This window comes from Pongo pygmaeus, chromosome 9 (genome assembly GCF_028885625.2).
Source record: "Pongo pygmaeus isolate AG05252 chromosome 9, NHGRI_mPonPyg2-v2.0_pri, whole genome shotgun sequence".
Lineage (NCBI taxonomy): Eukaryota > Metazoa > Chordata > Mammalia > Primates > Hominidae > Pongo > Pongo pygmaeus.
The window spans coordinates 11,242,993-11,269,444 of record NC_072382.2 but is presented as its reverse complement, the minus strand read 5'-3'; the positions used below and the strand labels follow the sequence as shown (position 1 = coordinate 11,269,444).

General features: G+C 39.4%; 1 protein-coding gene and 1 pseudogene across 8 annotated transcripts in view; one reads left to right on the top strand and one right to left on the bottom strand.

Annotated features, from left to right (window-relative positions):
- Positions 1–688: 688 nt before the first annotated feature.
- Positions 689–26,452, bottom strand: part of PLAAT5 (phospholipase A and acyltransferase 5) — a 28,370-nt gene continuing 2,606 nt past the window's right edge. For 3 of the 8 annotated variants that reach the window (XM_054439111.2, XM_054439110.2, XM_054439108.2), the window contains exons 4-6: positions 6,468–6,582; positions 4,192–4,454; positions 689–1,669 (exon numbers count right to left, since the gene is read on the bottom strand). In XM_054439111.2, the coding sequence (XP_054295086.1) occupies positions 1,577–1,669; positions 4,192–4,454; positions 6,468–6,582 (471 nt within the window). In that variant the 3' untranslated portion in view covers positions 689–1,576. Of the gene's footprint in view, positions 1,670–3,948; positions 4,057–4,142; positions 4,455–6,467; positions 6,583–26,452 lie in introns of those variants that run through there. The other 5 variants (XM_054439113.2, XM_054439112.2, XM_054439109.2 and 2 more) reach the window with 3 other exon arrangements.
- LOC129009120 (U7 small nuclear RNA) lies at positions 25,144–25,192 on the top strand (annotated as a pseudogene).

The window sequence follows — 26,452 nt, the reverse complement described above, 5'->3', positions numbered from 1 at the left end:
CCATTGGGTTCAAGCCAGTAAAAAGCCAGAGAAGTGTCTTTCTGTCCCAAACATAAGCGAGAGATGGATGAGTCCTTTGTGCAGAAGTTTCTAAACACTCCTTGGTGTGGAGGAGTTTTTTGTTAATGAAACAACATCCAGTTTGTTTGATGAAAGATTAATATGGTCAATGAGTTCAAAGTCATCTTCAGATTAAAGCATTCACTAAAACATGGCTGGGTTAGTCTGCAGCTAAAAGGAATAAATATACTTTATAAAATATGAGTTCCTGGTACTCAGGTTCTACTTCAAAGAAGTCTCAACCTAGACCATATAATGAATAGAGACTGAAGGAAGAGGTATTGGGAACTCAACTGATTCTCAGGCAGGGGAGTGTGAGAGGAAATAGGGAAGAGGAACTAGGGATATCAGTTTCATCCTGGTCATGATTCACAGAAATGAGTGCAGAGGGAAGACAAAGTCAGATGCCCAGACTGCAGTGTTGGGAAACAGGAGGCCATTGAGTTTAGATTGCTAAGAAAAGGACAGAGGGTAAAAAAATTGAAGAGTTTCAATGAAAATCTATTTTCTCCAAATAGGAGAAAAGCTTATGGAGATCCCAACAGACATCTGAAACACTTTGAGGGTTCCATCTTGCTCTTTTCCACATTCTTCATATTTTCTAGGTATTTCTGGAGGCATAAGAGAATACTTCTCTAGCTTTATTGGGTAGCTTCAGCTCCCAGCTGTCACTACAATCCCCAGCCATAATTTCAGATCCTCCATCCTGTCAACTTTCTTCAAAACACAAAAATAACTCCTTTCTCTCCCTCACTCACACAGTAGAGTTCAATTGATTAAACTTATCAAATTATTTTAAATATTCATCTGAAATCAGTGAGACTAGAAACTTCACATTTTAGGGTAATTATGAGGTAGAAAAGCAAGATAAATTGTCTTATTGATGATACTTTTGATAGAAGATTTTTAAACAATAAGGCATAAAGTTGATGTATAATTTTAAAAAGAAAATATTTCTTGGGATATGTGTTTCTTGATTAAGGTACAGTGGGCCCTGAATAACGAATCTCAGTTTTTCTTAAGGTCCTCCTCCTCTGAGCTACACTGTGGGTCGAAAAGGGCAGGATTATCATAAACAGAAAGAAGCTAGAGGCATTTTAGTTAAATAAAAAGAACATCTGGAAAAAGACATCTTCGTTACTGGAAATATTCAAGCAGAGGTTTCTGGGATGTTTCTGATGGCACTCAAGCATCAGAGACCAAGGTAAGCCTAAGAAACAAGCAAGGTCCCATCCTACAAAGAGAGGGAAATTAGATCCGTATATGAAATGCCTAGCACAGTGCCTGGCGCATCAGAGATACACACTAGATACCAGATCCTTCCCATCCTGAGAGTCTGTGGGTCTATGCTCGTATATATTGGATGTATTTCTGGAAGGGTAATTGGATACATTGTAGATTCTTCCAGAAGTTCACAATTTTCTTAATCGGAGCCATTGAGAGAACGCAAGGGAAGGAAGCATGTTCTTTTTGCTTGTGTCAGTAGCTCTTCCTCTAGCTGGAGTTTTCATCACCTTCAGGCAGTTATTGGTTTGGGCTTTATGCTATCCACTACAGCTGAAATAACTGCTCCAGCAGCCTTCGCTCCTTCCATCAGGGCGTGCTCTACCTGCAAAGCACATCAGTTCACAGGACAATCAGTACCAATCCTAGGCTTGCACCCTCCCCTACCTCCACCCCACCATACCCATTCAGCAACCAGCCTGTCTGGAGTCTATTCCCAAGAGAAGAAGCAGTCTGTGCTATCTTATATTTTCAAAACTCCTAGAGTGACAAGAGACCAAGAAAAGCCAGGATTGTTGGAGACAGACAACCTCTTCCTCCCTCTGTGCCATTTGGCCCAGGGTCTGCTTCCAGTGTGGGGGGCTCAGAGGCAAAGGATCTCACAGCACCACAGCCACTGAGGCCCTCATTCTACAAACAGGGGATCCAAGAGCCAGGGAGTGGAACTCACTTGGACAGAGCCATACAGTGAATTCGTGTCTAAACTTAGCTCTTGGGTTCTTGGGCCTCATGACTCCTGGGCCCAGGCTTCTTCAGAGGACTTCTTGTAATGCCCTCTGTCCTTGGGGTCTTCATGTGCAAATTCTCATGGGATGGGAGGTTTCTCACACCAGGGCCCACCAAGCCCCTGACACTAGAGCAAAGCCTCACAAGAATGGACTGCAGGCTGGAGAGGATGCAGAGCAGAGAGGAAGAAGGTGCAGAAAGTAAAAGGCACAGCAGGGAGGCTGTCAATGGTCACTGAGGATGGGCTGGCAAAAGCAGAGACCAACATTGGAATGTGAGCCCAATCTGCTTAGACAACAGAAGAAACATAGAAAAAAAAATAGAATAATTATGTTCTTCTTTTAATCCTTAATTTTTTTCATCTCTTTAAAGGGGGATAATAGGCCGGGTGTGGTGGCTCACGCCTGTAATCCCAGCACTTTGGGAGGCTGAGGTGTGTGGATCACGAGGTCAAGAGATTGAGACCATCCTGGCCAAAATGGTGAAACTCCATCTCTACTAAAAATACAAAAATTAGCTGGGCATGGTGGCGTGCGCCTGTAGTCCCAGCTACTCGGGAGGCTGAGGCAGGAGAACCGCTTGAACCTGGGAGGCAGAGGTTGCAGTGAGCTGAGATCACGCCATCGCACTCCAGTCTGGGTGACAGAGCGAGACTCTGTCTCAAAAAAAAAAACGGGTAGTAGTGATAATAAGTACTTTCTCTGCTCATCTCATGGAGTTTTAGTAAGGATCACCTATTAACATGAATAGCCCAAGTTTTCACATACATTTAGGATTCAAAGTTCTTTCACATGCACTGAACTACATGAATTTATTACTTCTCTATATGGGAGGAAGTGACAGAGCCAAATGCAATATAGGCCAGGGAGGTAATGTGAGTGAGGCAGGTGGGTAACATACCTACCCCTTATCCCCTGCAAAGCCACGGCATGTCCCTACAGAGCGTCAGCAAGTAGGAATGCCAGCCCAGTGGCCTTATCAGTTGTCTGTTAAAAAAAAGCTGAGGGCCAGGCGTGGTGGCTTATGCCTGTAATCTAGCACTTTGGGAGGCCGAGGTGGGTGGATCACCTGAGGTCAGGCATTCGAGACCAGCCTGGCCAACATGGCGAAACCCCGTTTCTACTAAAAATATAAAAATTAACCAGACGTGGTGGCGCACATCTAGTAATCCCAGCTACCTGGGAGACTGAGGCAAGAGAATTGCTTGAACCCAGGAGGCAGAGGTTGCAGTGAGCCAAGATTGCGCTACTGCACTCCAGCTTGGGTGACAGAGCAAAACTCTGTCTCAAAAAGAGAGAGAGAGAGAGAGAGAGAGGAAGCTGAGAACCTACATCTTTTTATATAAAATTTTATATAAAATTTCTATATTTTTAAATATTGGCAAGTAATTCAAACAAAAATTATGTGTGTGTGTGTGTGTGTGTGTGTGTGTATCCAAGATGTGGCCCACAAGGTACTAGTTTGCAATTTTAGCAATAGAGTATCTGCTTCTGCTTATCCCTGCTTTAAGGAAGAAATGGTCTTTGGCCAGGCACAGTGGCTCACACCTGTAATCCCAGCACTTTGGGAGGCCGAAGTGGAGGATCACTTGAGCCCAGGAGTTCAAGACCAGCCTGGGCAACATAGCAAAACCACCTCTCTATAAAAAAAATTAAAATTAGCTGGGTGTGGTGATGCACACCTGAAGTCCCAGCTATTCAGCAGGCTAAGGCAGGAGGACTGCCTGAGCCCAGGAGGTTGTGGCTGCAATGAGCCATGATTATGCCATTACACTCCAGCCTAGGTGACAGAGTGAGATCCTGTCTCCAAAGAAAGAGGGGAAAAAAAGAAAGAAAAGCTTTCAGAAATATAGTAATTTGACCAAGGATACCCCTTTAGTGGATAGTCGAGCTGGGGCTCCAACCGCTGGTCTTACTGTTAGCCCAGTGCCTTTTCTACTCCTCCCTGGGTTGATAAAGGTGAAAATACCTCCTGAACCATAAAGTCCTGCAGAAATAGAAGGCCCTACTAGTATAACGAATAACATAATGAAAGCACTGATTACCATTCTGATCACTAATGAAATGACAAACCCCAAGAAAGCTCTGGAAGAAGCCATCATCAGAGCAAATGGGGTCACACCTGCTGGCTCCGGGATACGCCGTATCTGAGGCCATTGACAAAGTGCTCACAGTTCCCTTCAATCAGGCTGTACTGCACCACCTTGTTGACCATATTCTTTGTACGCTGGACGATCGTGTCCACCGGCAGGGGCAGGTACGTTCCATCTAGCTTGTTATTGACCTTCCAGGAGCAGCCATGCAGCACATCCTCCAGACGACTGTATTTCACCACGGCCCGATTGCTAAAGATGGAAGTGATGCTGCCCACCTCAAACTCCTCACCTGGAGACCAAAGACAAACAAAGGATGGGAAATGCAAGGAGTAGCAGAGCAGAGCACAGTCTAAGGCTCTGAGTAAGCTGCTTCCCCCGGAGTCTCATTGGCACCATCAGTAGAAGGGTGGCAGAAGAGGGGGAGTTGGAGTCAAAGAACCGCAGAGAATCAACTTTCCTGAGAAGCCCTTTGCCCTGCACCTCACTCCCTGCTCTCAACCCACACAGGAGTCTCTTTCTCATTAAACTCTTGGAGCACCTTCCCATGTGGTCCCAGACTGTGTTGCACTGACCTGCCCAAGTCCTAGGATTTGAGTCTCATTTCCTGAGAAGACGTCAGTAATCTTCACAAACATGTAAAGAGCACTCTCTATGTAAGTGTCAGCTCCTGGGTAAAGGGCTATCACGTACATGATTATGGTGGTTCCATGTCATGCCTGCCTCTGGGGCTGCCACAGGGGCACAGGGGAAGCCAGCCAAGCAGGGCTCTGAATGGCACCTACAGCCACTTGACTGTTTGCACCTACAGCCACTTGCACCTGCCAGCTTGCACCTACAGCCACTTGACTGTTACCTCTACTCAAATACAGGGATTCTCGTTAAGGGTATGTTTGAAAACAGGGTTCCACAGCTTTGAAAAAAGAAATGTTTGAAAGCTGCTACATTATCATATTCAGCCCTGAGATGAGACAGAGACTCAAAGAGGGTCAGGAACCTGCCCAAAGCCGGGTGGGTAGTCATTTAAAGTAGCATTGCTGCAACCATGTTGATATGCAAATGTGTATATCCTTCCCTTTATAAGTTGTCCAAGGGCAAGAAATGCTCCATGATCTTTTCTTATAAATTTGAAGAAAATCTGCTGATTTTATAAAAGCTGGCAATAGATAATTCAGCATTCAGGAGCAGAAATGGCAGAATTCATTTTCAGAGAGCAAGATAGGGGTGAGGGAAGACATAACTGATAAGTATCTGTGGTTGTACAAGAGGGAAACTCCTGGACTTAGTCTGGAAAGAAGAGATGAATTTCTACATTCTTTGAGTAGGTTCTGAGACAAGAAGTGGGAAGGGTATGAGTGGATGGGGCAGAGAAGAGAGGCAATGAGAAAGGGGCTCTGCTCCATAGGCACATCCCAGCATGGTGAGAGACTGGGCCAGAGGAAGAGGACAGGACACAGGGATGACAGCTGAGAACAAGTTAGGACCAAAGGCATTTGGTATAGGGCCCTTCTGTAATTCAACTTTGAACTAGCAATACCTGCACAGGAGACAGCATTCAAAGTGCATTCAAGGGTATTCAACAGGGTCCGCCTACCCCTTCCTCTCCTAAACCCCAACCCTTATCAGGCCTCATCTCCTGAGATAACCATTGTGACCAGCAGTTCTAGATACCCAATTTTAAGTTGTTTCCCATTTTGCTGTGATCTTCTTCTACTATCATCACCTCCTCCCCCATCAAATCTCCACTAAGATTTAATTAACACAAATTGAATCTCAGCCATATGTTAAGCAGCTGTGAGAAATGAAAGGAGGGCTGTATCTACATTTAGGGTGAAACAGCAAGGAGCATGTTGGAACAGCAGGGAGACAAGGTGAGGACGAAGGTGCCAAAGGTGATCAAGAAGCCAGATGCAGTGTTTGAGGACTATAGAAAACAAATGATGATCAGAACATGTGAGCATCTGCACCCTCCTTGGGGAATCCTCAGAAAGATGAGGATAGATGCTCAACTGTTGTCAATACAACATGGAGCTCAAGTTCTAAAATGTGTGTATTTAAACAAAGGGCCCCCTAGGAAGTCAGGGAACTTGGGCCACGCTCTTTACACCTGTATCACTCTTAGGCCTGGACACTCAGTGGTTTTTGGTGAACAGAGACCAAGCTCTGTCACACAGTAAACAAAGGTCCAGTCATGCTTCAAGGGGTCCCATTGCTAAAGAATGGCAGTAACTGAGGAACACAGTAATTAACTGTGCTTCTATTTACTTTGCTAACTTCAATATCAGTATTTCAATAGACTATTCACTCTTACTCGGGGGAGCCAGATGGACCACGCAATCATCTTCTACATAGATGGCCCAGTGCTCATAGCCAATTCGAAAAATCTCAATCAGGTCTCCAGGTCTGGGTCTTGGTTTTCCCTGTAATAGAAAAATAAAAGATAAATGGCACATGCCCAAGGAACTCCAGAGACCTTGTTTTAGGATCAGCTACAGCTCAGCCTAAAGATCCCCTCAGTGTGGTTCATCACTTCACAGAAACCCAAGCTAAAGAAATTTCTCTTCACACTGAGGACCAAAGAAGTCCCCTCCTCTCCTACCACCACTCACATTGCTAAAGCCATCAAGGATACCTGTGCCAGTTATCAATGTATTGCCTCTCAGCTGTGAATGTACCCTCCAATATATACCCTGTGATAGATGACTAAACTTCTTTAAGCATTTCTTCCTTAAAGCAAGTAAGATGTTAAACCTTCTCAGTAGAGGGTGCTGGCGGGACACTGCAAGAGAAAGGGGCTCTCCTGCAGTTTCTGGCTGGGGTGGGCAGGATGATGGTCAGTAGTGTGGGTGTGTGGACATCTAGTAGAGTCATACCTCAGACCCAGGATCCTCAAGGCCTCCTGCCCCTGCTGGCACCCTGATTCCCTCTGCAGAGCCCCCACATGACCCACCTGAAGCCTAGAGGGTGCCCCCATCCTCTGCACACCCACACCACCAGTTGCTAATAGCCACTTCAGTCCTGCTTGCCCAGCAAATGCAAACTTCTCTATTATCGTGTGTGTGTGTGTGTGTGTGTGTGTGTGTGTGTGTGTGTGTGTGTGAGACAGACAGGTAGAGAGAGAATGAGAATATACATGAATAGGTAGGCATAGAGTTGTACATATGATGAGCATCCGTCTTTTTAAAAAATATTTGACCAGAGGTCCAGGTCTCACCTTCACTGCTGTGTTCTCATCTCCTAGAGGCCCAGCTTCTGTGGCCCTATGACCTGCAGGTCTTTGGAAATCCATAGCTAAGATGTTACAACTCCCCTGGAAGCCTAGAAATGGTATTGCTGTCTCTAAGCCAGACCTGATCAACTACCTGGAGCAAAGAAAAGAGCCCTGGAATATGGAAAGACACAAGATGGTAGTGAAACACCCAGTTACATGTTCTCATTTCACCCAAGACCTTTGGCCAAAACAGGGTATAAAAGATTCATTCCCAAAAGTGATACTAAAAAGATATGGAAAATTTCTTTTCCATGAGAATTTACAATTAAGGAAAGGCTGTAAAAGTGTGGGTGAGTGCAAAGTGCACAAAGGAGGTCATAATGGACCTAATTAATGTCATTAATGTCGTTAATTTGTCAACTACTCAGAGCAAAATATTTTAATGTAACACATATGTGAAAGTCTCTAGCAAATTTTCGAATTCAAATAGACATAAGACATGACATACTGGAGAGAAACCTTTCAAATGTAAAGAATATGGCAAATTGGCCAGATGCAGTGGTTCACACCTTTAATACTAGCACTTTGGGAGGCCAAGGTGGGTGGATCACCTGAGGTCAGGAGTTCAAGACCAGCCTGACCAGCATGGTGAAACCCCATCTCCACTAAAAATACAAAAAAATTAGCCAGGCTTGGTGGCACGCACCTACAGTTCCAGCTATTCAGGAGGCTGAGGCAGGAGAATAGCTTGAACCCGGGAGGTGGAAGTTGCAGTGAGCTAAGATCGTGCCATTGCACTTCAGCCTGGGTGATAGAGCAAGACTCCCAGCTCAAAAAAAAAAAAGAATGTGCCAAATTATTTCACATGCTTTCACACCTAACTCAACGTCAGAGAAGTCATACTAGACAGAATTCTTACAGATGTGAATAATGTGGCAAAGCCTTTAACTGGTCTTCAAAACTTAATGAACATAAGAGAATTCATACTAGAGAGAAACCCTACAAATCTAAAGGATGTGACAAAGCCTTTTAAGTGCATCTCAAGCCTTACTAAACATAAGATAATTTGTACTGGAGAAAAACCCTACAAATGCAAAGAATGTGGTAAAGCTTTTAACCAGTCTTCAACTCTTATTATACATAAGAGCTTCATCCTGGAGAGAAACCCTATGATTGAATACGGAAAAGCATTTTAAAGGTCCTTAAACATAAGATAATTCACACTGGAGATAAACTCTACAAATCTGAAAAATGTGGAAAGCTTTTAACCGCACCCCATACTTTTCTAAACATAAAATAAATTATACTGGTGAGAAATCCTAGAAATGTGAAGAACGTGGCAAAGCTTTTAAATGGTTGTCACACCTTACTGTATGTAAGATAATTCATACTAAAGAAAACCCCTACAAATATAAATAATGTGGCAAAACTTTTAATTAATGTTCATGCCTTATTGCATAGGAAAGCATTTATACTTTAGAAAAACTGTACAAATATAAAGAATGTGGAAAAGCCATTGCTATCTGTTCACATCTTACTCAAAATCAGAGAATTCATACTTAATTAAACCATTATAAATGTAATTACTGTAAAAAAAAAACTTTCAGAAAATATAAGCCTTTAAAGTGAATGAGTATTTATTCTGAAGAAAAACATTACATATGTAAAGAGGATTGTAGTACCTTTACTTGTATTACAAACCTTATTGTACACATTTTATACTAGAGGAAAACACCAAAGCAGTTGTTCAAACCTTGTTGAACATCAGAGAATTTATGTTGCAAAGAAACCTTACAGATGAAATGAATGCAGAAACACATTTGTTTAAAAACTCCAGCGTGGAGAACACCAGAGAGTTCATACTAAAAGATACTTTTGCAGATGCAATAAATGTGAAAAAAATATTTAACCAAACATTAAGTCTATATAAACATCAGAGGATTCACAGTAGAAAGAACTAAGGTACCGACACTTCATACATTACACTAAATCAGCGTGTTGAGTACAGAAAATAATTTCAAAGCTAAAACTGTCAGAATTTTTTGTATATAACTTTAAAAGAAACAGAAGACTTTTTTGAAGAGTTATAATTACAAAGTATTTGTTTTCCCTTGAAAAAATTATAGTTTATTGCAAGCAAATGTAACAATTCTCAAATTACTTCATGCTGTTCCTTCATTCCTATTGTTTATATGAAAGCATGTTACATCAGATCTATGAGAGATTCTTTTTCATTAGGTGGGCATTATTTACGACCTTTTCCATGGAAGAGTAAGGACATTGAAATGTAAGGTGCGCGATGAAAATCTAAGTAGTGAGGCTCTTTGTGGTTGACTTATAACATTGTTTGAGTGAAGCAAGAGGTAGGTGTCCAGAGTAATATTCTTCTACATGATAGTGAGATGAAAACATTTTGAATTTTAGTAGTAAATCATTTTACCAATTGTACCTTTATGTAATAAAATGCAGTACATTTTGAAATTCTGATTTAAGATTACAGGTGAACTTAATTTTTTAAACAAAACTGTTTTTAAAAAATATTAATAGGCTGGATAAAGAAAAGGTGGAATACTATGCAGCCACAAAAAGGATGAGATCATGTCCTTTGCAGGGACATGGTTGGAGCTGGAAGCCATTATCCTAAGCAAACTAACATAGGAACAGAAAACCAAACACTGCATGTTCTCACTTATAAATGGGAGCTGAATGATGAGAACACATGGACACACAGGGGGGGAACAACACACACTGGGGCCTGTCGGGGTGGGGGTTGGAGGAGGGAGAGCATCAGGAACAATAGTGAATGGATGCTGGACTTAATACTAAGGTGATGAGTTGATCTGTGCACAAACCACCATAGCACAATTTTACCTATGTAACAAACCTGCACATCCTGCACACATACCCCAGAACTTAAAAGTTGAGGAAAAAAAAAAGGAAAGAAAAAAACAGCCCAAACAGCCATCAATAAGGACCAGTTAAGTAAATAATCCTACATCCACACACACAGAGGCATTAGAGAGAGCAAGTTGAATTTACATGAGCAGCGTAATGCTGCTGAGATTCATGCTTGCTGCAGCATGTGTCGGTTACTCCATTATATGGAGGCACCACATTTTGCTTAACCAACATTGTTCTTTTTCAGTATCACTTTGGCTATCCCAGGTCCTTTGTCTTTCCATGTAAATTTTAGATCACTTCATCAATGGTTATCAAAAAAAATATTTTGACAGGGATTGTGTTTAATCTGTAGATCAATTTGATGAAGACTGCCACCTTAAGATTGCAGATATTTTGTAATCCACAAACGTGGAATTTTTTGTGTGTACTTAAATCTTCAATTTCCCTTACCAATGTTTTGTAGCCTAACATTTTTGTTAAAGTTATTCCTAAGTATTTTTATGCTATGATGAATAGAATTATTTTCTTAATTTCATTTTCAGGTAGTTCACTTGTAATATATAGAAATTCCATTGATTTTTGCACATTAGCCTCATATTCTGCAACTTTGCTAAACATATTTATTAATTCTAATGGTTTTGTGGCCCAGGTGTGGTGGCTCATGCCTGTAATCCCAGCACTTTGGGAGGCCAAGGTGGGTGGATCACTTGAGGCAAGGAATTCAAGACCAGCCTGGGCAACACGGTAAAACCCCATCTCTACTAAAAATACAAAAAAAAAAAATGAGCCAGGAGTGGTGGCGCACACCTGTAGTCCCAGTTACTTGGGAGGCTGAGGCACGAGAATCGCTTGAATCTGGGAGGCAGAGGTGGAAGTGAGCTGAGATCATGCCACTGCACCACCGCACTCCAGCATAGGTGACAGAGCAAGACTCTATCTCAAAAAAAAAAAAAGTTCTAATAGTTTTGTAAGCACAGGCATGTCTCATTTTATTGTGCTTTGCTTTATTGTGCTTCACAGATATTTCGTTTTTTACAGATTAAAGGTTTGTGACAACCGTGCATCAGATAAGTCAATTGGCGCCTTTTTTCAAACAGCGTGTGCTTGCTTTGTTAGCATATTTTAGCAATAAAGCATTTTTAAAGCATGTACTTTTTTACATGCAATGCTATTGCAAACTTAATAGGCTACAGAATAATGTAAACATAACTTTTATATGCACTGGGAAACCAAAAAATGTGTGCGATTCACTTTCTTGCAATATTCGTTTTATTGTGATGGTCTAGAACCAAACCCACAAAATGTCTGAAGTATACCTGTATGTGATTGATTCCTTAGGATTTTCTACATACATTGACTTTTTCATAGGTGCCCTTTTTCCACTTGAGGAAACTCCCTTTAATTGAGTTCAAGAGAATTTTTTTTTTATCATGAATGGCAGATTTTGTCAAATGCTTTTTCCAGAGGTATTGAGATGATCATATGATTTTTGTCCTTTACTCTATTAACATGATTGTTTTTTGTTTTTTGTTTTTTTGGTTTTTTGAGAGGAAGTCTCACTCTGTTGCCCAGGCTGGAGTGCAGTGGCACGATCTTGGCTCACTGCAACCTCCACCTCCTGGGTTCAAGTGATTCTCGTGCCTCAGCCTCCCGAGTAGCTGGATTACAGGCGTGCGTCACCACTCCTGGGTAATTTGTTTGGTTTGTTTCACCTTGTTAACCAGACTGGTCTCAAACTCCTGACCTCAAGTGATCCACCTGCCTCCACCTCCCAAAGGGCTGGGATTACAGGCATGCCCCACAGAGCCCAGCCCTGGTATATTACATTAATTGACTTGGGGATGTTACACCAAACTTGCATTTCTAGGATAAATCTTAGTCATTGTGTATAATCATTTTTATATACGTGCTGGATTCCATTTGCTAGCATTTTTCTGAGGGTTTTTACATGTATATTCATAAGAGATATTAGTCTTGTAGTTTTCTTTTTTTGAGATATCTTGGCTTTGGTATCAAGGTAATACTGGCCTCACAGAATGAGTTGGGAAGCATTTCCTCCTCTATTTTCAGAAAGAGTTTATGAAAGATTGGTAATTTTTCTTATTTAAATGCATGGTAAAATTCTTGAGCAAAGCCATCTGGGCATGAGATTTTCTTTGTGAAAAGATTTTTATTTACTAATTCAATTTAGATTTTCTAGTTTTTCTTGAGCCAGTTTTATAATTTGTGTCTTTCTAGGAACTTACCCAATTTATCTCAGTTGTCTAATTTGTTTGCTTAAAGTTTTTCACAGTATTCCCTTTTATGTCTATAAGATTGATAGTGAGCCCCCTCTTACATTCCGAGTTTTGGCAATTTGAGTGCTCTCTCTTTTTTCCTTGGTTAGTGTAGCTAAAAGTTTGTCTATTTTACCTTTCCAAAATGCTATCTTTTGGCTTCATTCATTTTCTTTATTGATTTCTGTTTTCTATTTCATTGATTTCTACTCCAGTTGTTATCATTTTCTTACTTCTGCTTGTTTTGGTTTTAGTTTGCTTTGTTTCCCTAGTTTCTTAAGGTAGGAGCTTAGATTATTGATTTGAGATATTTTTTCCTTTCTAATACAGACATTTGCAGCTATAAATTTCCCTCTAAGCACTTCAGCTGCATCTCATAAAATTGATATGTTCTGTTTTCATTTTCACTCAACTAAAATATTTTCTAACTTCCTTGTTCCTTTTTTGACCATGGGTTATTTAGATGTATGTTGCTTAATTTGCAAATACTTGTGAATTTCCCAAAATATCACTTGGTTACTAATTTCTAATTTAATTTCATGTGATCAAATAAAATATTTTGCAGGATTTCAATCCCTTCAAATTTACTGAGACTTGCTTTATGGCCTAGAAGAGGGTCTATCCTGGAAAACATTCATGTGTGCTAGAGAAGAATATGTATTCTGTTGTTGAGTAAAATGTTTTATAAATGTCAGTTAGAACATGTCAGTTAGTTGCTTACATCTTCTATCTGCTCACTGATTTTCTGTCTAGTTGTTCTATCCACTATTGAGAGTGGGGTATTGAAGTCTCCCAACTATTATTTCTGAATTCCCAATTTATCCCTTTATTTCTATCAGTTTTTGCTTCATACTTTTTGGGATTATTTTGTTGGATATGTATATGTTTATAATTGTTATACTTCCTGATGAATTAACCTTTTGTCATTATAGAATGACCCTTTTTTTCTAATAATATCTCTTCTCTTAAAGTCTATTTTGTCTGATATTAGTATAAGCACTCCTACTATGGCTACTGTTTATATCAACCTCTTTGTGACTTTAGATCTAAAGTGTGTCTCTTGTGGATGGTATATAACTGGATCTTGTACTATCGAGTCATATGATCTCTGCCTTTTTTTGGTGTGTTTAATTCATTCACATTTAATGTTACTATTAATAAAGTTGGATTTATGACTATAATTTTGCTGTCAATCTTCTGTACATCACGTCTTTTTTGTTCCTCTGTTCCTCTTTTGCCTTCTTTTTTGTATCGAATATGTATTTTCTAATGATCATTTTAATTCCTCTGTTAACTTTTTAATAACATTTTGAATTGTTTTCTTTGTGGTTGCTCTAGGGATTACAATATGCATCTTGACTTATTGCTATCTACTTCAGATTAATACTAACTTAATTCCTGTAAAATATGGAAACTTAAAATTAGCTCCATTCCTTCTTCCCTCCTTTATGTTATTATTGTCAGATATATTACATCCATATATGTTATAAACCAAAGACAGTGTTACAAATATTGCTTTATACAAACTTTTGTCTTTTAAATTAGTTAAGAGAAAAAGGAAAAAATATACTTATGGTCATTTATATTAACTACACTTTACCATTTCTGGTACTCTCCATTTCTTCCTGTTGATTAAGATAGTGTCTGGTGTCATTAATCTAATACAGCTTCATTTCAGTCCCTCTCCTTTGTGCTATTACTATTATATTTATTATATATTTGCATGTTATAAGACCAAGAATAGGATTTATAACTAGTTTTATTCAATTACCTTTCAAATTGGTCACCATAAATGATAAAATATATATTTATATTCTTCCATATAATTACCTTTACTGGTGCTTTGTATTTCATGTGGCTTAGAATGCTATCTGGTGTGACTTTCTTTCCACCTGAAGAATTTTATTTGCTATTTCTTTTAAGGCAAGTGTGCTAGCCACAAATTCTCTCATTCTCCATTCATCTGGGACTATATTTCACCTTCATTTTTGAAAGATATATTACTGGATATAAAATTATTGGTTAACAGGTTTTTTTCTTTCAGCACTTTTACTATGCATCCCACTGCCTTCTGGTCTCCATTGTTTCTGATGAAAAGTTGACTATTGTTCTTTATTGTGCGTCTCTTGTATACAATAAGTCTTTTTTTCTCTTGCTGTTTTAAAGATTCTCTCTTTGTGTTTGGCTTTCATCTGTTTGAATGATATGTCTAGGTATTCACAGAGCTTCTTGGGTGTATAGATTAATGTTTTACATCAAATTTGGAAAGTATTCAGTTATCTTTTATACAGGTATTTTTTTCTGCCTTTTTATCGTCTCTCTTTCTGGGACCCCAATTATACATTTGTTGGTTTGCTCAGTGGTGTCTCCTTGGCCTCTGAGGCTCTGTTCATTTTTCTTTTTCTTTTTCCTCCTACTCTTCATACTAGATAGTTGCTGTTGATCCATCTTTGAGTTTGCTGATTCTTTTTTCTTTTTGGTAACTCAAATTTGCTGTTAAATCACTCTAGTGAATGTTTTATTTTGGCCATTGTATTTTTCAACCCCAGGATTTTCATTTGGTGCTTCTTTATCATTTCTACCTCCTTATTAATATTCTATATTTGATCAGTCATTGTCATTCCACTTTCCTTTAATTCTTTAAACTTGATTTTATTTACTTCTTTAAACATACTCATAATGGCAGTTTAGAAGTATTTGCTACATGCAACATGTAGGCCCACTAGGAAAGAGTCTCTACTGTTTTTGTGTGTATGGGTCACTCTTTCCTGTTTCTTTGCAGGTCTCATAATTTGTTGTTGAAAAACTGGACATTCTAGGTAACATACCGTAGCAACTGTGAGTTCTGATCTCCTTCCCCACCCAACCAGGGCTGACGGTTGTTGCTGTTTGCTTGTTTGTTTGTTGTTTGTTTAGTGACCCACCTGGACTGATTCTGTGATGTCTGTTTGTCTCATAGCATGTAACCACTGAGATATCTGCTTAGAGTTTTTTTCTTGTTTTTATTTTTATTTATTTATTTATTTTTTCTTTTGAGACAGAGTCTCACCCTGTTGCCCAGGCTGGAGTGCAATGGTGTGATCTCAGCCCACGGCAACCTCCACCTTCCAGGTTCAAACGATTCTCCTGCCTCAGTCTCCTGAGTAGCTGAGATTACAGGTGCCCACCACCATGCACAGCTAATTTTTGTATTTTAGTAGAGATGGTTTCACCATGTTGGCCAGGCTGGTCTCGAACTCCTGACCTCGTGATCTGCCCACCTCAGCCTCCCAAAGTGCAGGGATTACAGGCGTGAGCCACAGCACCTGGCTTCTTGTTTTTAAGCCTGTTTTCCTAGATCAGCATAGCTTAATAGCCAGAAGTTGAGCCACACCTTGTGCCGGGAAGGCTTTACCTTTTGTCAGTGGATCTCTGTGTGGCTAGGAGAATTCACTCAAAGTTCCAGATTTTTAAGAGTCTCCAGTCTCTCCTGAATGTGAATGTGTATGCAGCCTTGTGCATACCTTCTAGACCACCAGATACATGTGGCAGCTTTTCAAGACCCTCTTTAGTTGTATCATTACCTGGATTTCCATGTTAAATTTTTGGCTGGCCTGTTGGCCTACTGCTTGTCCTAACCAGTACTGCAGCCTCAAGCTAGCTGCAATTTTGGTCTTCCATGATTGTCACTGAGATAACTATTGTTTTCAACATCTCTGGGCATGGAAGTAAAGTCAGTCACCCTCTGCTGCCACTGCCATTCCCTCCCACAGGCCCCACTCACCTGGATAGAACTTCCTTACCACAACCACGGAGCTGGAGGTGAAGGGGCAATGCTAAAACACTACAGACTTCCACTGTTCTTTCTGAAATTCTGAAAACCAGTAGACTTTCTTTTTTTTTTTTTTTTTTTAGACGGAGTCTTGCTCTGCTACCCAGGCTGGAGTGCAGTGGCACGATCTCAGCTCACTGCAACTTCCGCCTCCCTGGTTTCAAGGGATTCTCCTGCCTCAGCCACCCGAGTAGCTGGGACTACAGGCTCGCGCCACCACGCCCTGCTAATTTTTTGTATTTTTAGTAGAGACGGGGTTTTACTGTGTTAGCCAGGATGGTCTCAATCTCCTGACCCGCCCGCTTGGCCTCTCAAAGTGCTGGGATTACAGGCGTGAGCCCACGCCCGACCACAGATGGACTTTCTTAAATTAACCCTTGTCAATTTGTTGTATGGCTTTGGTCAAATTTCCAGTCTTTAAATGACTGTCTTTGGCAATTTTGTCTAGCTTTATAATTGTTTTGGGAAAAGAGGATTTGCTGAGATCTGCACTCAGCCATTCCACAAGTCCTGCCCACTTGCAGGAATGAGTTTTTGTAGGCACAAAGCAAACAGTAGACACTACAATATTTCATGGAAGGAACTGAGGCCAAGAGACAGGAAGTGCTTTGTCTAAAGTCCCACAGCAAGTCCATGGTCGAGCTAGGACCAGAACCACCCCCTTGCCCCTGCCAACAAACCAACTCTTTCTTCCGCCTTAAAGGGAAAATGTAATGGCAGACACACATCCACTAGAGGGCTCCCCATACCAGGCTTCTCACCTAGGAAGCAGAATGATACTGCAGGAGACTTCAAACTGGACTTTATTTTCTTTTGCCATTTAAGCCCAGGGAAAGCAATAGGGATATCCCCCACCATAAAACCTGGAAGCTGGTAGTATACAGAAGAGGTTGAGAGCTAAGAGTTGGGAAAACAGCATCTGAGTGATGTAGATGGATACAGAGAACAGAAGGACGAGGGCTAGGAGCAGCCAAGAGAGTAAGTGAAGAAAGAGAAAGTGGAGGAGAGCTCTTTCTCATCCTTTGAAGAAGATTAAAAATGAACAATAGCAAATAGTATTTTCTTTGTGATTCAGATAGTAATAAGAATATATTGCTTTAAGCAGATGGCTCTGTCTTGATAAATGGCAAAGGGATCAGAGAACAATGTTTTAAAATGTTCATAAAGTCTGAAGTTTAAATATTTTGAAGCTCATTTTAAAAAATCAAGTCAGGTTCAACATTCGCATGTGCAGATGCAGGTAAAGAGTTAAACTGCCTTTAATTTATAATTCAGGTATATACAGATTTTTTATTCATAGATTGTCTAATTATTTTTTCCTTTCAGACATAGGTAAATGAGAGAGGAAGAGAAGTTATTTAGCCTAATTTCTTTATATGAACATATGTGCTAAGCTGAGGCCATTTCTGCTATTATAAACACATGACACAGGAAAGCCCATAGGCCCATCCTCACTGTTACAGTAATCTAAGGACCATTACTATCTAAGTCCTGACACTGGTCAGGAAGAGAAACAGAAATGCCCATGGACGAAAGATGAACAAGAATTGAAGAACAGGTGCCAGAGCTCAAATCAATCCAACTCAGGCTATTATTTCTGGCATTGATCAGGGTGAAAGGAATGGCAGTAACAGTAAGATTATGGGACAGGTTTTTCTGAGGCAGTCCAGAGGGAAAGCCAGTTGACACGTTACGTTACTCTTGAACCAACCCCTGATTCCATCTCACTCTACCTGAGCACAGACCCCTAGAGTCTGTGCCTTACAGTCCTAACCAATGCTTTTCACCCACCATCCACAGTATCTAGTGGAGGGCAGGGCTCTCAGAGTCGGCCAAGCCTGCTGGACGGTCATGTCTGTTCTTCGTAGGAATATGCAGTCTGTTCTTCACCATCCCTCCACCTTGGACACACTTCCCCATCAACCAAAGAGCCAGTTACTTCCCACCCAACATGGCTAGGTCATTCCCAGTGACAACAAACAAGCAATCAAATCCTTGTTGTTGTTTCCTGGAAAACTGACAGCAAGAAGACAGCCCAATTCATTGTGAGGCCAGTCTAAGCCAGAAGAAAGCTCAAAAAACCCAAGTTCTGTTCATCAAGGATGTCGAACAAGCTTTGTGGTACAGAAAACAGAAAGCTCAGGGATTGGAGAAGGAAAGAGGAGGGAATTTTGGAATTTTAGGTTATTTTCTTTTGCATTTTAATACTCTCACCAATACTGCCACTGGATGAGGTAGTAAGGTATAAAACTAAATGGGATTCACAGACTTAACAGTTATCCACTCTCTTGTTAAATTTCCTCCCACTGTAAATCGATTATATTGAGTATTGATTCTCAGCCTTGGTTACAAATTGAAATTGCCTGTGGAGCTTTAAAAAGTTCAGATTGGTCTGGAGTATAGCCTAGGTGCCAGAGTTTTAAAAGCTCCTCAGGTGAGTTTAAGGTGCAGCCAAGGTTGCGGTTATACTGGGGGCTTTTCTACAGTCCTATCCTTCCCTTTTTCTTTTCTTTAACATCTCTCCAGCATTTCATGAAGTTCTGCTAACTTCATGAGCCATAGAGTAGCTGTCTGTATGCTCCAGAGCTTCCTCCAATCCCAGCTGATGCTGCCACCTTCAATTCCAGGTGAAGATTTTGCTGCCCTGTTTGTCTTTGTGTGATTGGATTAATTCGAAAGCCTTGTCTTCAAGCTCTTTCTTTTATTAATACTTGTTCAGTTCTATTTCCCATGCATTTTGTATATCTCTAAGTGTGTCTTTCATTTCCATAAGTTGTGCTTATTTTTTATTTATAATATCTATTTTTCTGGAGCATTTTTCATCCATATCCTGTATTGTCTTAAAAATTTTCTTTAAGTTGGTTTTCACCTTTCTCTGATATCTCCTTGAATAGCTTAATAATCAACCTTCTGGGCTGGGTGCAGTGGCTCACGCCTATAATCCCAGCACTGTGGGAGGCCGAGGCAGGTGGATCACCTGAGGTCAGGCGTTCAAGACCAGCCTGGCCAATATGGCAAAACCCCTCCTCTACTAAAAATACAAAAATTAGCAAGACATGGTGGCACATGCCTGTAATCCCAGCAATTGGGGAGGCTGAGGCAGGAGAATCACTTGAACCTGGGAGATGGAGGTTGCAGCGAGCCGAAATTGTGGCATTGCACTCCAGCCTGGGTGACAGAGTAAGACTCCATCTCAAAAATAATAATAATAATAATCAACCTTCTGAATTCTGTTTGTCCCTTTGGAATAAATGGTCATTTCAAAGCTCCCTGTACATCTGCACAGGCTGGCAACCCAGCTCTGGCCCTTCTCCCAGAAACAGGCACCCACTTAGAGAAACTCCTCTTTTCTAAGGCCTCCTATCTGACAAAGAAAAAAATAATCAAAAGTATGAACAAAGCCTCCTAGAACTTTGAGATTATCTTAAATGACCAAAACTGAAAATAATTAGTGTTCCTGAGGAAGAAGAGGAATCTAAAAGTTTGGAAAACACATTTGAGGGAATAATTGAGAAAAATTTCCCTGGCCTTACCACAGATCTAGACATCCAAATACAGGAAACTCAACACCTGGGAAATTCATCACAAAAAGATCATCATCCAGGCACACAGTCATCATGTTATCTAAAATCAAGACAAAGGAAAGAATCTTATGAGCTGTGAGGCAAAAGCATCAGGTAACCTAGAAAGGAAACCCTAACAGATTAACAGCAGATTTCTCAGCAGAAACCCTACAAAGCAGAAGGGATTGGGGTCCTATCTTTAGCCATCTCAAACAAAATAATGGTCAGCCAAGAATTTTGTATCCAGCAAAATTAAGCTTCATAAGTGAAGGAGAAATAAAGTCTTTTTCAGACAAAGAAATGCTGACAGAATTCACCACGACTAAACCAGCACTACAAGAAATGATAAAAGGAGTTCTAAATCTTGAAAGAAAACTTCAAAATACACCAAAATAGAACCTCCTTAAATCTCACACAGCCTATAAAATAATAACAGAATTTTTTTAAAAAGGTATTCAGGCAACAACTAGCACAATGATTAAAACAGCACCTCACATCTCAATACTAACATTGACTGTAAATGGCCTAAATGCTCCACTTAAAGGATACAGAATGGCAGAATGGATTAAAGTCCACCAACCAAGTATCTGCTGTCTCTAAGAGACTCACCTAAAGAATAAGGACTCACATAAACTTAAAAGGGGAGGAAAAAGATATTCCAAGCAAATGGAAGCCAAAAGTGAGCTAGAGCAGCTATTCTTATATAAGACAAAACAGACCTTAAAACAACAACAGTTTAAAAAGACCAAGAGAGACATTATGTAATAATAAAAAGATCAGTCCAACAGGAAAATATCACAGTCCTAAATATATATGCACCTAACACAAGAGCTCCTAAGTTTATAAACCAATTATTACCACACCTAAGAAATGAGATAGATGGCAACACAGTAATAGTGGGGGACTTCAGTACTCCACTGACAGCACTAGACAGGTCATCAAGACGGAATGTCAACAAGGAAACAATGGACTTAAACAATACCCTAGAACAAATAAACTTAACAGATATTCACAGAACATTCCACCCAACAACTGCAAAATATACATTCTTTTCATCAGCACATGGAACATTCTCCAAGACAGATCATTTGACAGGCCACAAAACAAGTTTCAATAAATTTAAGAAAATTGAAAATATATCAAGTACCCTCTCAGACCACAGTGAAATAAAATTAGAAATTAACTCCGAAAGGAACCCACAAAACTATACAAATACAAGGAAATTGAGTCATCTAATCCTCAATGATATTTGGTCAACAATGAAATCAAGACAGAAACTTAAAAATTCTTTGAACTGAACAATAATAGTGACACAACTTATCAAAAGCTCAGTGACACAGCAAAAGTGGTGCTAAGAGGAAAGTTCATAGCATTAAATGCCTACACCAAAAAAAAAAAAAAATCTAAGGTTACACCTCAAGGAACTAGAGAAACAAGAATAAACCAAACCTAAATCAGCAGAGGAAAAGAAATAACCAAGATCAGAGCAGAAGTAAATGAAATTGAAGCCAAAAAAAAAAAAAAAAAAAACCCACACACAAAAAATAAATGAGACAAAAAGCTGGTTCTTTGAAAAGATAAACAAAATTGATAGACCATTAACGAGATTAACCAAGAAAAGAGAAGAGATCCAAATAAATTCAATTAGAAAAGACATGGGAGATATTAAAACTGATACCACAGAAATACAAAAGATCATTCACACACACAAACTAGAAAAACTAGAGGATATGGATAAATTCCTGTAAATATGCAACCCTCCTAGATTAAATCAGGAAGAAATAGAAACTCTGAACAGACGATAACAAGTAGCAAGATTGAAACAGTAATTTTTTAAAATGCCAACAACAGAAAAAAAAAAAGTCCAGGACCAGACAGATTCACAGCTGAATTCTATCAGGCATTCAAAGCATTGATATCAATCTTACTGAAACTATTCCAAAAGACAGAGAAAGGGGGAATGCTCCCTAAATCCTTATATGAAGCCAGCATCACCTTAATACCAAAACCAGGAAAGGACGTAACAAAAAAAGAAAACTACAGACCAATATCCCTGATGAACATGGATGCAAAAATCCTCAACAAAATACTAGTTAACTGAATCAAACAGCATATCAAAAAGATAATCCACCATGATCAAGTGGGTTTTATAGCAGGGATGCAGCGATGGTTTAATATATGCAAGTCAATAAATGTGATATATCACATAAACAGAATCACATAAACACATGATCATCTCAATAGACACAGAAATAGCATTTGGCAAGATCCAGCATCCCTTTATGATTAAAAACCTCAACAAAATCAGCACAAAAGGGACATACCTCAAGGCAATAAAAGCCATCTACGACAAACCCACAGCCAACATTATACTGATTGGGGAAAAGTTGAAAGCATTCCACCTGATAACTGGAACAAGACAAGGATGCCCACTTTCACCACATTTATTCGATATAGTGCTAGAAGTCCTAGCCAGAGCAATCAGACAAGAGAAAGAAATAAAGGTCATCCAAATCAGTAAAAAGGAAGTCAAATTGTTGCTGTTTGCTGATATGATCATATACCTAGAAAACCCTAAAGCCTAATCCAAAAAAGTCCTAGAACTGGTAAATCAATTTAGCAAAGTTTCAGTATACAAAATTATTGTACACAAATCAGTAGCCCTGCTGTACACCAACAATGACCAAGCTGAGAATCAAATCAAGAACTCAACCCCTTCTACAACAGCTGTAAAAAAAAAAAAAAAAAAATACTTAGGAATATACCTAACCAAAGACATGAAAGATCTCTACAAGGAAAACAAAACACTGCTGAAAAAAAATCACAGATGACACAAACAAATGGAAACACATCTCATGCTCATGGATGGGTAGAATCAATATTGTGGAAATGACCATACTGCCAAAAGCAATCTACAAATTTAGTGTAATTCTCATCAAAATAGCTATTCACAGAACTAGAATAAAACAATCCTAAAATTAGTATGGAACCAAAAAAGAGCCCACATAGCCAAAGCAAGACTAAGCAAAAAGAACAAATCTTGAGGCATCACATTACCTGACTTTGAACTATACTGCAAGCCTACAGTTACCAAAACAGCATGGTACTGGTATAAAAACAGGCGTGTAGACCAATGTAACAGAATAGGGAACCCAGAAATAAAGCAAAATACAGCCAACTGTCTTCAACAAAACAAACAAAAACAAAGTAGAAAAGGACATCCTATTCAATAAAAAATGCTGGGATAATTGGCAAGCCACATGTAGAAGAATAAAGCTGGATCCTCAACTCTCATCTTCTACAAAAATCAACTCAAGATGGATCAAAGATTTAAATCTAAGATATGAAACCATAAAAATTCTAGAAGATAACATCAGAAAAACCCTTCTAGACATTGGCTTAGGAAAAGAGTTCATGATCAAGAACCCAAAAGCAAATGCAATGTAAACAAAGATAAACAGATGGGACCTAATTAAACCAAAAAGCTTCTGCACAGCAAAAGAAACAATAAGCAGAGTAAACAGACAACCCACAGAGTGGGAGAGAATATGCACAAACTATGCATCCAACAAAGGACTAATATCCAGAATCTGCAAGGAACTCAAGCAAATAAATCAGCAAGGAAAAAAACAAACAATCCCATCAAAAAGTGGGCAAAGGACATGAACAGGCAATTCTCAAAAGAAGATATACAAATGGCCAACAAACATATTAAAAAAACTTCTCGACATCACTAATTGTCAGAGAAATGCAAATCAAAACCACAATGCAATAATACCACCTTACTCCTGCAAGAATGGCCATAACTTAAAAATCAAAAAAATAATATGTGTTGGCATAGATGTGGTGAAAAGGGAACACTTTTACACTGCTGGTGGGGATGTAAACTGGTACAATCACTATGGAAAACACTATGGAGACTCCTTAAAGAACTAGAAGTAGAACAGCAATTTGATCCAGCAATCCCTCTACTGGGTATCTAACCAGAGGAAAAGAAGTCATTGTATGAAAAAGACACTTGTACATGCATGTTTATAGCAGCATAATTCACAATTGCAAAAATATGGAACCAGCCTAAATGACCATCAACCAATGAGTGGACAAAGAAAATGTGGTATATATGTGTATATATATATATATGCACACACACACACATACACACACACCACGGAATACTACTCAGCCATAAAAAGGAATGAAACAATGACATTCACAGCAACCTGGATAGAGCTGGAGACCACTATTCTAAGTGAAGTAACTCAGGAATGGAAAACCAAAAAACCATATGTTCTCACTCATAAGTGGGGGATAGCTATGAGGGCACAAAGGCATAAGAATGATGTAACCAACTTTAGGGACTCAGAAGGGAAGGGTGGGAGTGGGGTGAGGGATAAAAGACTACACATTGAGTATAGTGTACACTGCTCAGGTGATGGATGCACTAAAATCTCAGAAATCACCACGAAGGAACTTTTACATGCAACCAAACACCACCTGTTCCCCCAAAACTACTGAAATAAAAGTACAAATAAAGATGTATCAAATATGTAAATGTAAAAAATAAAACTATAATATATATAGAAGAAAACAGGAGAAAATCTTTGTGACATTGGATTAGGCAAAGGTCTCTTAGATACAACACCAAAGGCACTAGTCATAAATAGAGATTTATATGAAACCATTTTGTATGTCCACTTCTTTGTCAGTCTCCTTCATATAACTATTTTGAGTGACATCCATGTTGTTGCTTTTTATCAATAGTTCATTCCTTTTTATTACTGAGAAGTATTTCATTACATTTCCTTTTTATAAAAGGAAAAGCTGATACATTGGACTTCATCAAAATTTAAGAACCTGTTCTGAAAAGACAAGCCACAGATGGAGAGAAAATATTATAAAGTATACATCTAATGACGTACTTGTATACAGAACTTCTGAAGAACTCTCAAAACATACAAACCAATAGGAAGAAATGGGCAAAAGATTTGAACACTTCACCAAAGATTATATATATGGATGGCAAATATACACATGAAAAGACGTTCAACATTATTAGTCATTAGGAAAATGCAAATGAAAACCACAATGAGATACCTACACATCTATTAAAATGGTTAAAATTTAGAAGATTTTGACCATACCAAATGCTGATGAACTGGAACTCTTATAGACTGCTGGTAGGAATGTAAATGATATAACCACTGTGGAAAACAGTAAGTTAAGGTTAGGGCTCTTCTAGAATTTGTCTAGCGGGCTTGGAAGGCCCCAAAAAAGAAAAAAAAAAATGTTAAGGAAAACAGTAAGTTAAATATACATCTACCACATGACCTAGCCGTTTCATTCCTACATATTCACCCAAGAGGAAAAAATATACAGTCTGCACAAAGACTTGTACATAAATGTTCAAGCAGATTTGTGATAGTCAAAAACTAGTAACAACTCAAATGCTCAATCAACAGGCAAACAGATAAACAAGAGTGGTATATCCATGCAATGAAATACTGCTCAGTAATAAAAACAAATGAACTGTTGATAAAAAGCAACAACATGGATGTCACTCAAAATAGTTATATGGGCCGGGCGCAGTGGCTCACGCCTGTAATCCCAACACTTTGGGAGGCCGAGGCGGGAAGATCATGAGGTCAGGAGATCGAGACCATCCTGGCTAACACAGTGAAACACCGTCTCTACCAAAAATACAAAAAATGAGCCGGGCATGGTGGCGGGTGCCTGTAGTCCCAGCTACTCGGGAGGCTGAGGCAGGAGAATGGCGTGAACCCAGAAGGCAGAGCTTGCAGTGAGCTGAGATCGCACCACTGCACTCCAGTCTAGGCGACAGAGCAAGACTCCGTCTCAAAAAATAAAAATAAAAATAATAGTTATATGAAGGGGACAAACAAAGAAGAGCACATACAATATGATTTCATATAAATCTCCAAAAATGTAAACAAATCTATGGTGACAAAAAGCATATCAGTCGTTGCCTGGGGATGGGAGTGGTATGGGAAGAGAGAGGGATTACAAAAGGCACAAAGAAACTTTTGTAAATGATAGAGATTATTCATTATCTTGATTGTGGTGAAGATTTCACAGGATATATATATAGATGTCAAAATGTATCAAACTATACACTTCACTGGCATATACATATGCCAAATGTATCAAATTGTGTATTTTAGATATGTGGAGTTTACTATATGTCAATTACACTTCAACAAAACTGCTTTAAAACAAAGCATAACCAACATCCCAAATCAGGATATTTATTAGACCCTCTAAACCAAGTTTGTCCAACCTGCAGCCCACAGGCCACATACAGCCCAGGACAGCTTTGAATGTGGCCCAACACAACTTTGTAAACTTTATTAAAACATTATGAGATTTTTTTGTGGGTTTTTTTTTTTTTAAGCTCAACAGCTATCGTCAGTGTTAGTGTATTTTATGTGTGGCCCAAGACGATCTTCTTCCAATGTGGCCCAGGGAAGCCAAAAGATTGGACACCCCTAGAAACAAAGTAAAATACAATAC